Source organism: Molothrus aeneus, chromosome Z (assembly GCF_037042795.1).
Source record: "Molothrus aeneus isolate 106 chromosome Z, BPBGC_Maene_1.0, whole genome shotgun sequence".
Taxonomy (NCBI): Eukaryota; Metazoa; Chordata; class Aves; order Passeriformes; family Icteridae; genus Molothrus; species Molothrus aeneus.
Window position 1 is genome coordinate 6,649,332 of NC_089680.1, and position 13,625 is coordinate 6,662,956.

Sequence of the window (13,625 nt, forward strand, 5' to 3'; positions counted from 1 at the left end):
CCTTCCCAAAGGGGATCGTGGCCAAGCTGCAGCTCCTGAGAGAAGTGTAGAACACCCCCAGGATAGTGAGAGGAATTAATAGGTGGGGCAGAGCACAAAGCTGAGGACCCAGCTCACAACATGCTGTTCCAGACCTATAAAAGGAGTATCTGTGCAAAATAGAGTGAAATAGATGGAACTGAGCATGTCAGTCATGGAATGCACAAATCATCAGAAGCAAGGAATGAAGAGAATATCACACAGGAGTAAGATCACTCCTTCAACCTAAGAGAAATCACAAAGCATCTTAGGAGCCAAAAATGCACCAGGCTCTGCTTTTGTCTTTCAGAAGCACTGGACTCATCTGGTTTCAGAAAGCAGACTACTTTGGCTCTCTCTTACCTGAGCTGGGGCAAGGAGGCTGTCCCATAGTCCACTGAGGGCATTTGAAGGCCTCTTTTGCTGGCTCAGGCTGTAACTATCATCCTTTTTCCTCACCAGCCCACTCATTTCTATGCAGATCCTCCTGATTTACACCCCTGAATACCACAGAGGACTCCAGCCCTCTGTCCCCTACAACCAATTTCACTTGGGGCACCCATATAGCAGCTTGTCTTGGACAGACTCTGGAGTCAGGCTACTGACACCTCAGGAAGGATTCTTTATCGAATAACACTTCAACCAATTTTATTTATTTTTAACAGTGTGCTTCATTCTTCCACCTCCATCCATTCATTCTCTGACAAAAGCTAAATGTCAGGCCCAACACTAACTGAAAGCCCCTTTAAAAAGTAGGATTTCAATCTAGAGATACATCAGGAGTAAGAAAGTTTCCTGGTATTAATTTTAAAGCACTTGTATTTCATGCTGACTTGGGAAATCATCCTCAGTTTTTGGCATCAGGCAGAGGATTTGGAAAGTGACATTAACGGATCTACTTTCTTTGAAGGACTTGGGAGTTATTTCTTGACTTCTGCCTAATGAATAAGTGCTGCCTTTGTTAAATTTATATTTATGGCCATATAGTAGGTCATTGGCTTGTTTTATGTCTCCAGGTTTATGGAAGGTTATCTGCCATGGTCACCTTGTGGCATCTTGGCCAGGACTGTCTTGCAAAGAGACAATTGTATCTGAGCAGGATTTTTCCCATGGAGATATGGAAATGATCAAATTAATATAGAGGAGATGTCCAGGGATAAGGCTCTTGCCCTGAGCTGCCAAATGAAGTTACTATTAGCATCTGTTTTCATGGTACACCTTTACTTTGCCCTGGCAAGGCCAGATCCTCAGCTCCTGGAAAGCAGCAAGGCCACAAGGACAGCAGTGGGGCTGATGTGATTGATAATTCTCCTGTGGCCTCTCAGGAGCCTCTCTGCTTTTTTTTTTTTCCCCTCCACCAGCTGATCCTCAGCATTTACATTGCAGCACCTTTAATCTCAGAAATGTCTGTGTGTTGGACATGACACCTCCATGAGTCTGGCCACAAGGAAATCTGTTTCAGATGTTCTCCCTAGGCACATTTGCACAGAGTCAGCACATCCAAGGTCTTTGGATGATGATACAACTTACAGACATACTGGTGCTGGTCCAAAAGCTGCTGTGAGGTGCTCTGTGATATCCATGTCTCTCATCTATATCTCTTATCAGCCCTTATACACCTACTTACCTTGTGTGCCCCTGAGGGCTTGCACCCTGGCACAGACAGCACACAGAGCAGCTGAGGTGTTTTCCCAGCCCTGTATGTTTGTGTTCAACCAATATTTTCAGTATCAAAGAAGACTGGTAAGCTGGATGGGGAAAAAGGGTGACAGAGGCAGGTTAACTCTCCCACTAATGATCTATGTGAAGGCCACCCCATGAAGTTATGTGTCCTTTATGGAGGAGCAGAGCAACCCCACCTGATGGTCTCCTTGTGCTGAGATACAGAAAATACTCATAACTCCCAATCACTTTGAATTTTAGCAAGTGGTGCGCTACAGCCACACCTAACCCCTGTGGTTGGTCGACTCTGAATTGTGAACCCCTCATTTAACTGAGCCCTCGATGAACTCCTCATAGGTCATTCATATGTAAGAGGGCTGTCACTTTACAGAACACAGCATGGCCACAACTTCCTCAAATGTCCAATCTGTGTCTTGAGATGCCTGGATCAATGCCAGCTGTTGGCTTCATCCATGCTACAGCTGGGTCTCATGTGGCAGGGTGAGCAGCAGCATGAAGATGTGCTCACGGCTGCCCAGGATGCCTTGGCTTCCTGCGAGGGTGTCCAGCCAGCCCTGGAGTCTGTGTCCCTGCCTCTTCATGGGCCAGCACAGATATGTCCACTAAGCTGAAGTCACACCTTCATTTGCTGAGTAAACACAGTCTGCAAGCTAAGGAAGGAGAGTCCTTCAGTAAGAGAAGTCATCACTTTAAGAGGTGCCAAGTTAAATTCCTGCTGGTTGCGACTCACCACAACTTTGGCTCTTCCCAAATGGCCAAGGCAGGGTATGAGACTACAAAAAAACAGAGCCATAAGCCTGGAGCTGCTGCCCCCACAGAGGTGCTTTCAACTCTCCTTTCAAGAGCATCCAGGGATGGTTGGGTCAGTCAGGGCCTGGTGTGTTAGAACAGACACTTAGATATTCTTTTCCCATGAGGAAGAGATTCCCAGGTTGGAGCAAAGCTAACTGTAACCTTCCCACTGGCTTGCATGTGCTGTAAGCCAAGAGGAAACCCCATGCATGACCTAGGTCACAAGGCAGCCTGTGAGAAACACTCAGTTGGATATTACCCTTGGTGGCAAGTCATAAATACTTGGGAAAATAATGAACTCTGAAAGCTTTAGTGTGGAAGGCAGAAAGGCTGCATTTCATGGCCTGTTATCCCAAACACTTTAAATAAATTATTTACCCAGCTCTAATAGTTAACCTTAAAGGTTGGGGATTCTAATAATATATTTCCTAAGCAGTGTACCTTAGTTCTGATGGCCAGTGTGGCTCCAAAGGCAGGTGAGATATCCACAGGTGGGATAAGCAGAGCAGCTCTGCAGTGAGACAGATGGCCATGTCCAGGAGATAGACTCAGCTATAGCTGGGAGGTCAGGAAGCTCCCACACGTACCCAGATAAGGCAAGGAATAAAGGAAAGGGCCACAGGACAGGTCCTGCTTAGTGAGCTCTCCTGTGTCAGTGAAGTGCCAGCCATTGCTAATTACCAGCAGGTCAGGGGGCAGAACAATCGTGTCCAAATCAGCCTCACCTGGGGAGGAAGGAAATACTGTAAATGCATTTCCTGAGGAGCAGAGACAATTTCCTCTTCTGTGCAATGAAAGGAGCACAGTTGCTTTTGGGGCAGAGATGGCGGATCCTCTCCTTCACTGCAGTCTGTAAAACCATAGTTAAAAAAGATTTGCTTCTCTCACCAAAGGTTCCCTCACCTTTCTCAGGAGATATCTTCTACCTGACAGGACTTGAAGGGTCTAAGTTATTATGATCCATTCTTCTAAAGGGGTGAGGGAACTGATGTATTGCTCAAGTTTTCATAGCTGTTCAGTTTTCTTGTGGAGCAATATGATCAATATTCTGTTTTTTGAGGAAAACAGTTTTAAGTAGAGGTTAAGAAGAATAGACTTAGTTGGTTTCTTCTTCAAGAAGAAAGTAGTAATTTAAAAAATAAAAAAAAACAAAAAAACCCAAAACAAACAAACAAACAAAAAAACCAAAACAAAAAACCAAACAAAAACAAAAAAAACCAACAACAAAAACAAAAAAAAAACACCTATTTTCCAAACATTACCTCCATTATTTTCCTGGAACAATTACCCTTAAAAAATGTAGTGTAGAATCTCTAGTCTGCCTGCCACTGACCTCCCACAGGTTTTAATGTATTCTCCTCAGACTGTTTTGCAAAAACTGAAAATCCTTACAGTAAGACAGTGCTTTCCCATTTCACATACAAATATATTGAGGGACTTGCCAAAAGCCATCTAGGAAACCATTCCAAGCTAGGACTGCAATCCTACCTATTTCTTCCTATGACTACCCCAGCTTCAAATTCCACATGATCCAGTCATATCTATAATGAACAGGAGCTTCCAAGCCTTAGCCAGCTGATTGGGTTTGCCACCTCAAATTTTGGTCGTTTCACCATTCCTCCTTGTATTTTGGGAGAAAAGTGTAAGACCTTGCAAGTTTCCATCATGACCAATGGTGATCTTTAAAGTTAAGTTTCAAGCTGGTATTTCTATTTGTAAGAAAACACTTTATCCGTGTTCCTTGGGTATGTAATACTCACGTATGACAACCTCCCCCACACTTTGCCATACAGTCAGTGTCTTTCCTTGGATAGGTGTATGGCACCAGATTTCCTTCCAAGAGGCCCCCACCTTTGCATCCTCCAAGCCTTGCCTCCAGCCACACCTCTGTGCGGGTAAGAAGGAATAAAGGTGGGATGGATGTGGGAAAGTGGCAGTTCCCTAAGGGATCATCCTACGAGGAATAGGTTGGAGGGACTGCATAAATGTAGAACTGTGCAGTCCCAATAAATACAAATTAAAGTCATTAGAAGAATTGAAATATTAGGGCCAAGGTGACATTTGGACTGGAGGTTTAGCCAAGCTTTGCTTTATATTTTTTATTGATGCAGATAAAGAAAGAGCTTATCCAACACGTTTCTCTTTTTTCTCCCTATCAACCAAAGGAGAAAAAGAAAAAAAAATTTCTTGACTAGCTTTGGTTGTATTTGAGTAATACTTCAAAGTTTCACAAAAATAAACAGTTTTAGTGGGGAGGAATGCACACTTGTAAAGAGAGAAAATACACTTTGAAGCCAGCAAGAGACTGCATGCCTTATGCAGTGATTCACAGCATCCTCCCTGGAGCAGACAAGTGGTGTCCCCCTCCTCTCCATGCAGCTTCTTCTCTCTCACTGGGGGCTGCCTGGCAGCAACACAGTCCTTCGAAGGGATGTGGGGATGACAGGAGCCATTGCTTTGTTCTCTTCTCCTTCCTCCTGCTATGCCCCTGTTGTTTTCTGCTCTGATTGAAAGTTTCATGTGACTGTAGCTGTCACTGAGATCTGAGTTTGCACAGCACCTAGCACAGTGTTAGTCCTGGCTTAAGATGAGGGTTCTTTGGGGTTGATTAGTGCCAAAAATCTGCATGATCAGTGCAGATCCATAATTTAAGCTTAGGAAATGAGGAGAGAGGTTTATTTGTCCTCTGCTCCATCGTCTTAAAGGGTGATGGCTGGGGGACAGAAACCTCTTAGCCATCCTGGGGGGTTCTCTGCATTCCTGTCCATAGTGCAAGTGAGCTGCTCCTCTTCCACCCTCAGCCCCTGGGTATGTCTGTTTCATAACACACATTGATGATAAAAGATAAGGGGAGAGTGCCTATCATGTTTTAACCCCTTAATTCCTTGTCTCTCTTGTGTCTCCACAGCACAGAGCCCCACTGCAGCAGACCCCTTGCAGCAAGCCTACGCTGGAGTGCAGCAGTACGCAGGTCGTTAGTATTAACACTTTCTCCCAATAAACCTTTCTCTTCTCTTAAGCCATTACCCTCTGAACACACCTCAGGGGGCTGAGGGAAGGGAGGTTTTACCGATTCAAGGACAAGCTGGGGGCCACAGACTCCCTGATTCAATTTGCACCAACATCAAGACATCCAGGGTGCTCTCTCCCAAAGCAGGCAACCTCCTACCTTTCCCATGGGAAGGCTCCCACTGACCTGCACCCCAGTGAAGCTTCACCTGTAGAACTGAGTCTGGTCTGCCTCAGCACAGTGCACAAGGGCAAAATCAGGCCACTGCTTTGGAGGCTGCTTTCTAAACCAGGTCTCCTGAGTGCTGCAGCAAGGAGGGAAGATGGGCAGCCAGACCCTGCAGAGCCCCTGCTGCTGGCGCCTGGCAGGACATGGAATGCCTGCACACACCCGCTTTTTTAGGGTGTGTCTGCTGGCCATGCCCCACTCAGTCAGTCTGAGCCTTGCTCAGGAGCTCCCCAGACATCCTCCTGCTTCCCAGCAGATTTCAGCACAGCTCCCTGTGGCTCAGCCTCGTCTCGAGCTGCCCTGTGTGCTGAGCAGCTCCTTTGCAGTTGATGGACTGACACCAGCCAAAGTGACCTGGTGCAGACCACGACCCTGCCGTGTTCAGCCTCCCCTCACGAGGTGTCCATGGCCAGCGTTGCGAGGAAGCTGCCACCCCAAAGTCATTATTTCCTGTGGTAACTGGAGCAATCATGGGTTCCTGCTGAGGAATGGCTATTATCTCGTGTCAGCACTGTATCTGGAAACTTAATTTAATTCTCCATGTAGAGCTTCATTTGCCGGTGTTTTAGTTATTGTCATTTATTGCTTGTGAGGTTTGATAGATGGGAAGCAACTCAACCCTTTGAGCTGTTAATTAACCCCTCTGCACACACATGGCCCCTATCCTCTTCTCTCTGGTCTTGCAGGCGACCCATACTCTGTATTTTTAGCAGCAAGGCACATCATCTACCATCTGTGGTAGTGAATGGCTCCCCTTGTTTGCTTGGTGGGGGAGCTGAGATGGGGAAAATTGTTTAATTGCTGCTCACTGTTTCCACTGTGTTTGTGTGAGGGAGAGGAAGTCTCTACGGACATGAAAGAAAATGTGTATCTGAGAGTGTGTGTGCAACTGTGCCTATACAGCCTGTGGGCACATGAAGGGGAAAACACACGTGTGAGCTGGTTTTGTGAGCAGGGGAGTTAATCAGAGTGCCATAGGTGAGGTGGGGAAAGGTGTGCGTGTGCTCTGCACGCAGCTGTCAGCGTGGACAGCTCTGCTCTGAGCTCATGAGTGGATGTGTTCCTGTCACCAGGTGGAATGGTTGGACATCTCTGCTGGGAGTGGTCTCAGCAGAGCCCCCCCGTTTACACTGCATGGCTGCCCTGGGTGCCACTGCTGATGGAGCTGGAGGGAGGCAGGCAGGGAGGGAGGGAGGGAACTTCGGGCCCTGTGGCACCACCTGGAGCACAACCATGGCTCTTACACCACACCTCAGGCTGCACGAGATGGCCCTTCACAGAGCCAAAACACAGGGGCAAAGCCCACGTCTGGCGTGGTGTGTGTGGTGGTTTGGAGTGAAAGCTCCTTGCTTCCCAGCACTGAAATCTGTCCTTTCTTTTTTTCCCTTTCTCTCCCCTTTAGCTGCTTATCCTGCTGCTTATGGCCAGATTAGCCAAGCGTTCCCACAGCCACCTCCCATGATCCCACAGCAACAGAGAGAAGGTGAGCAAAAGTGATGTCCTCCTCTGTGACCCCAGCATGATATCCCCATCTCGTTGGTTCCCCTCCTCATGCACCTAGAGCGCCCATTAAACACCCAATTGCTTTGAATGCCTGGTCCACTGAGTTTTTCTCCATTTCCATATGTGGCATGGTGTCACTGTCACCAACAGTACTGTGGTGGGCTGCCCATGTGGGGAACTGCTGATGAGATCTCTTCAGTCCCCTGGGAGGAAAGCATGCTGGTGTGCATGGGACATGGAAAGACCAGCTAGCAACATAGCCATGAACACCCAGTGAGGTCCTCTGTTTGAGACAAGCAACAAGAATGCAGATAAAAATGCAATTGTATTGGAATAAAGAGCTTTACGGGGCACAAAGCACGAGGGGCCCTTCATTAAAAGGCAGTAACATCATTTCAGACACCTGCTGTTTGGAGAACAAGGACTTGCTATTTAGAGTAGCTGATCTAGTCCTTTCAGCCTTTCAGCCTCCACTGATAATCTGGAAACATCAGTCACACCTTGCAGAGCACAATCCCTATATCAGGATGAGAACAAACTTGTAGTTAAAGTTCCTATTTCTTTGCAATGACTGTGAGAGTTGCCTGGGTAATCTACTCTACAGGACTGGATGGCTTCACGGAAGACATGAAGAGTAAGGAGAGGTGAATCTACCATTTTTGCATGTAAATGCCTTGGGAGAAAACTGTGCCATGTAATATTTCCTTTACAGTCAGTGGGGAGCAGTGGAATCCTCAGAGGCAACCCACTTGGGTGGTTCCATTCCAGTTGTCCTCCAAGGAGAACTGCTCCTTTTTGTCAAGAAGGAGGGGTATGATTGCCTGAGTGAGACATTAAAGTCAGGTGCTCCAGCTTAGCAACTCTCATTTTAAATAGTTACATTTTAAATTTTATCCTCTATTCGATCACTAATTCAGACATATTCTATATTATATGTGTTATTATATGTATGTAATTACATTTAATATTTTAATACAGTGTAAGAGTCAAAATGAAATTAATCTAGATTACACCATCAGACTAAAACATTCTGATGATCTAAAACTACTTTGGGGTAGAAATCTCATTTTGTAAGAAAATTAGAAATGTCGTCATTTCCATCTAATTTGGAATTAATTTTTTTCCTATGTCAGAATTTCCTGGGGAACACAACTTCCAGCTCCTGATTAGCTCTAGTACATGTCCCTGCTGTGAGAACAGATGCACAGACCTATCGTATCATTACAGAGATGTTTCCCCCATGCTGAAGGACTTTGCTTTTTATTACTTACTGGGGCTAGATTAAGCACAGGACAAAATGGCGAGCAGATCCTTGCTCAGCACAGCACTGTGCCAGGAACAACCAGAAGCAGGGGGAAGCTGTGGCGCACGCCTTGAAGACCCTCTGCCTGTAGACCCCTGTGTTCACAAGGCATGGTGTGTCTCTGTGGGTTAGGAGTGAGTGTCACCCAGTGGACAAGCTGTCTCATAACTCTGCTCCTTCCTATAAGCAGCTGGCATTGAGAATGAGGACGGCTGGGGGACAGCCACATGAGATGAACCACCAGTCCAGTGCAGGTTGCCATTCCCAGTGTTCCTCATTTTCCTGCAGTGCTGAGAGGCTGTGTCTTTCTCTGCTTCTTGGTAGAGGAATATTCTGTAAAGCACAGCACTCCCCTTTAGCAGAGAGTCAAGACCTTTAAGCATCTCTAACCTTTAGCAGGAAAACACGGCGAGAGGGAACTCAATAATAACAATAATGCTCAGTGCTGAGAGGAGTATTTTAGGTTTGCAAGGATGTGCACAAACATTGATTCATTAGTGAACCAGCCCTACCACCACAATAACACCAGTGATCACATTGTTAATGACAATCTCGGCTCTCCACTCCTGGATCCCAGTTGGATAACAAGCCTGGGGACGTTTTGCTGCTGCAAGATTCCTGTAGAGATGAGTCATTACTGCCACATGAGCACTGAGGCTGCTGGCAGCTGACAGGGTGCATAGGGTGGAACTGATCCAAAACTATCAAAGCTTAAGATAAAATCTTGATTCAGGCCATGTCAAGCACACAAAACTTGGAGGTAATTTTAAGTCTCTATTACTCATCTTGATGTAGTTTCTGAAACTAGGATGTGCAACGCCTTGGTGCAAGTTTGCAGCTCTTATCTGTGTTGTGTTCAAACATTCTGGGCAAGCAGAAGAGGCAGTGAAATTCCATCCTCTGAATGTTTGCTGTAGAGGTGAGGTGTGCAGCTAACCAAAGTGCTGCAGCCTGACTTCATACAGCCTCGTGGGTTAGCCCACTTTAATAACTGTTGGAAAACAAGCCTCATCACAGCCTTTCCTCACTACATTGTGCTGGGCTGCAATGATGGGTAGCTGAGGTCAGAACAGGTTTATGGGGTTCACTTATGCTGAAGGTGGGTCTGCAGCTGTCCCTGTGCTAAAAAACTGACAGAGAGCTCAAGTGTGAGGAACATGGGCAGAGCAATGGCTCAGGTCCAGCCAAGCCAAACCCACCGTGTGGTTCTGTGCCCTCAGTCCCTGGTTTTTCCATTATCCAGAACAGTTTGCCTGTAATCAATAGAACATCCATAAACTGTACAGTCCTTAAAACTTTTCTTGCTTTTTTGTCCGAATCAAGGCTAACTGCTCTTCTTGTGTATAAATGAACAGAAATGTATATATGTCATAAAATGTATACATGTCATAAAACCAAGAGCCATGGCAGACATCAGTTTTGAAATGAAACTTCATTTTTCCTGATGATGTGTTATGGGGGTTAGATTTCAAGCTACAGTACAGCCCTTTTGAAAACAAAAGTAAAGCCTGTCATAAATAATTTTATTATTGTATTCAGCCCTGAATTGCCAAGTATAGTGATCTCCAATAATCCATTAACTCTGTCCAAAACAAGAACTTTTTCTCCCAAAAGAGAGTTGGAGTCTTTATTAGGATTTTTCCATACCAGCTGTGGTTTTTCTGTTGTTCCTGTATCCTGAGAAAGCCCCTCAGAACTCATTGCATTTGTGCACTGAGAACTGACTAAGATCTTTAAAGCATTCTGAGATGAACAAAAGGAATCATAAAATTGTTTGTGTAGGAAGGGACATTTAAGTTCCAGCCACCTACCATGGGCAGGGACACATTCCACTAGATCAGGCTGCTCAGAGCTCCGTCCTCCCGGGCCTTGAACACCATCAGGAATGGGGCATCCACAACTTCTCTGGGCTACCTGCTCCAGAACCTCACCACCCTCATAGTAATGAATTTCTTCCTTCTGATCTTGTCCTTGATTTCTTAAAAGTATGCAAGACAGCCATACACACAAACACACAGCCTTCTATGGAGTGCCCAAATTAACTTGAATCAGGCAAAAATGTATCCAAAAATAGCTACGAGGGCTGAAGAAGACAGATCTTGTTTTGCGAGTTCTTTAGCAAGATCTCTGGCTGTGACAGGTAACTTACAGACTCAACAAAAAATTACAGACAGGTAACTTACAGATTTAACAAAAAATCGCTTGTTAAATTCTAAAGAAAGTAATTTCATATGTGAGGGTGACAAAACAAATCAAACTACCCAATTTTGGTTTGTTTTTTTCTTTTTTTCCTCAGAAGCAAGTGAAGTTTTCAGCACTGGAAGTTAGGAAAAACCCCTCTAGAGCTGTAAACAAAATGAGTTCAGCCCTGACTGTCCGGGTCAGTAGGGGAAGCCACAGCACAGGCACATTTTAGAGCCAAGCTGGTGTTTGAGATTGGTCCCTGCTTTTTCACACCCTCCCTGGTCTCTTCCTTTCAATCTCTGAGTCATGTGAGGAAAAGTTGATTTCAAGGTGAACCAAGGGTTGTTATCTCCTTGAGCCCAGGCTATAGGTGGTGTAGTTTAAGTTGTGTGCCTCCTGGTCTGCCTTATGCCTTGGTAGGTGTTTCTCAGCACACATAGGCAGAATCTCTGCTCATGCACAGCACATCCAAGACCGCAGGAAATGCAGCTGGTATTTTTGAAAGAATTGGCCAGTTTTACAGTGAAAACTGCTGGCTCTGGTGATGTCAGTGGGAATTTTGCCACCGACTGCAGCAAAGCCAAGATTTTACCCGTTTTATTATAATGTGGATCTCAAATCCCACAGCAGAAGTGCTCTGGGGCACATTCAGATGAAGGAATGAATTTTTTCCCTGTTATTCTGGACTGTGGTCTGCTCCTGGGCAGAATTTTCTCAATTTTAACAGACACCTAAGGGGGTTAGTGTTTGTTTAACACTTTCAGACTGTTTCATATCTAGCTTATTATGCCAATAACTCTGCATTGTGCAGAAATGGATGGCAGCAAGGATTGGAAAAATGATAGTTGCCCAGTGAGAAGACTAAAGAAGAGGCAGACGGGAGGTGGGGGGAAGCTGGAAAAGCTTGGCATGAAATAGGGGAGCCTGATTATGGGCCACTGAGGTTCAAAAGTAATTTGGCTAAGCAGATGACCGGGTGCCTAATTAGTTAATTATCCCTCTATACCACTATCCCCCCCATTTGGAAGAAACCCTGTTACCATCCCCATGACCTTTAGGAAATGCACAAGATGCAAAGGATCAGCTGTTCCTTCATGACAGTCCTTTTAGCAAATTAGTGGGGAAAATTGTGCTTAGCAAATATTCATTAGGGCTTCATTTTCCATTAATCCAAAAGGAAATGTGGAGAGCCTGTGACTTCAATCATGCTGAGGCCCAGGAATTTTAATGAGCTTTAAATGGGCATCTGCCAGAATCCTGACTTCGCCGTACTTCTCTTGCCAGCCGGGGGGATGAGTAATGGGTAATAAAAGGTGGGAGCATCTAGACGAACTCCTCTCCCTAACAGGAAAGGCAAAGTTGTAATTTGCTGTGTTATGACACTGTAATTATGCCCTGATGAAGAAAACGAGAGTATTAAAAAACCCTCTCCTTCCCCACACTATGCCCCAGACGTAAAAAGGGGAAAGTTGACTGAGTCAGGTCACCGGATTGTAGGCACATGGGCGAAAGGGAAGGGGGAAACCCTCCTTCTCTCTGACCTCTAACCCTTTTGGCAAAGGGCACACAATGTATCCCCTTCATCTCGGTCCCTCTGAGTCAAGCAGACCTGGAGTTACCTGTCGAGGTCAGTGCAGAGCTGGGCAGCAGCTGGAAGTACCTTCAGAAATAAAATGATGAAAAAAATAATTCCTGTCTCATCAAACCATACAGTTTTCTGCTATTGAACACTGTAAAGGTTTTAAATGTTTAATTTTCTTTAACAAAACCACTTGGACACACCTTTTTGACTGTCGCTCGAGGACAGCATGCATAAAAATAAAAGTCAGGTTGAAAATATTTATTACAGGCTATTTGACAAGAGACAAGTTTGCCTTCTTCTGCCCCAAAATACAATTTCAACAGAATATTTTTTGAGGGTCTCTACTTTAATTTCATATTCCAGCTAAAGACACCTCTCTGGATGTTTTCCAGAACACCCTCTGAAATTGGTAAGAGTACATGTTATAGGATTGAGGCAAAAAAGCCAATCCATCTTGTCTAGTAATTTGGACTTAAATCCACCTAAAATCTCTCCTGCAGAACGCTCTAGAATGGAGGACATGGCCTAACTGTCCAGATCTGTGGGAGTCTTCAGGCTGATTTGAGCTGGGGGGATGAATGTAAAATTCTACAGAACAAGATGAGCCTGTGGATTTGTGCATATCTTTCTGCTCATTATCATCATTTGTGTGATGTTATTGTCATCACACAGATTCAAGAAGGATAATAAAACTTCTGCATGCAGACACTGGGAAGAGGCAAGGGATAGTGTGGGTCATCCAAAACTCTGCAGATTAAATAAGGTTATGAGGAACAAATAAAATCTATGAACCATATTCTTTCATTCTCTGTGTTCTTACTCCTCCATTCTGTTCTTTCCATGGCCACATGTGCTGGTGCATTCCTCTCTCTCTAGATTTTATCCTGGTGTCCTGGGAAAGCTATTTAAATTCTATAGCCTCTAGGTGACTTTTTGAGTTCCTGGTCTTCTACTTTGTCCACTCCTCTGAGAGTCTACAGGCTGCTTCCTAGCGTGACCACTCACCAGTCAAAGAGAGATGATGCCAAAATAAATCTCCACCGTGTGCTTTCTCGTGTCCTATTTCTCTTCATTCATGGGTCTTCTTTTTCTCTTGATAGGACCAGAGGGCTGTAACCTGTTTATCTACCATCTGCCCCAGGAGTTTGGGGATGCTGAGCTGATGCAGATGTTCCTGCCTTTCGGTAATGTCATCTCCTCGAAAGTGTTTGTGGATCGGGCGACAAACCAAAGTAAATGCTTTGGTGGGTAAAGATAACAAAACAATTAGATTCATCCAGGAAAGGGCTTTCTCTGAATACTTTACCTTTCAAACTGCTTTC

General features: G+C 45.1%; 1 protein-coding gene across 17 annotated transcripts in view; it reads left to right on the forward strand.

Moving 5' to 3' along the window:
• CELF4 (CUGBP Elav-like family member 4) overlaps positions 1-13,625 on the forward strand; it is a 712,394-nt gene that overhangs the window by 638,356 nt on the left and 60,413 nt on the right. For 7 of the 17 annotated variants that reach the window (XR_010785315.1, XR_010785316.1, XM_066569440.1 and 4 more), the window contains exons 9-12: positions 4,308-4,388; positions 5,402-5,467; positions 7,134-7,214; positions 13,404-13,547. Coding sequence is in view for 15 of the 17 variants with exons in the window: in XM_066569440.1 (XP_066425537.1) it covers positions 4,308-4,388; positions 5,402-5,467; positions 7,134-7,214; positions 13,404-13,547 (372 nt within the window). In the remaining 2 variants the exon portion in view is untranslated. The remainder of the gene's footprint in view (positions 1-4,307; positions 4,389-5,401; positions 5,468-7,133; positions 7,215-13,403; positions 13,548-13,625) is intronic. The other 10 variants (XM_066569450.1, XM_066569451.1, XM_066569447.1 and 7 more) reach the window with 6 other exon arrangements.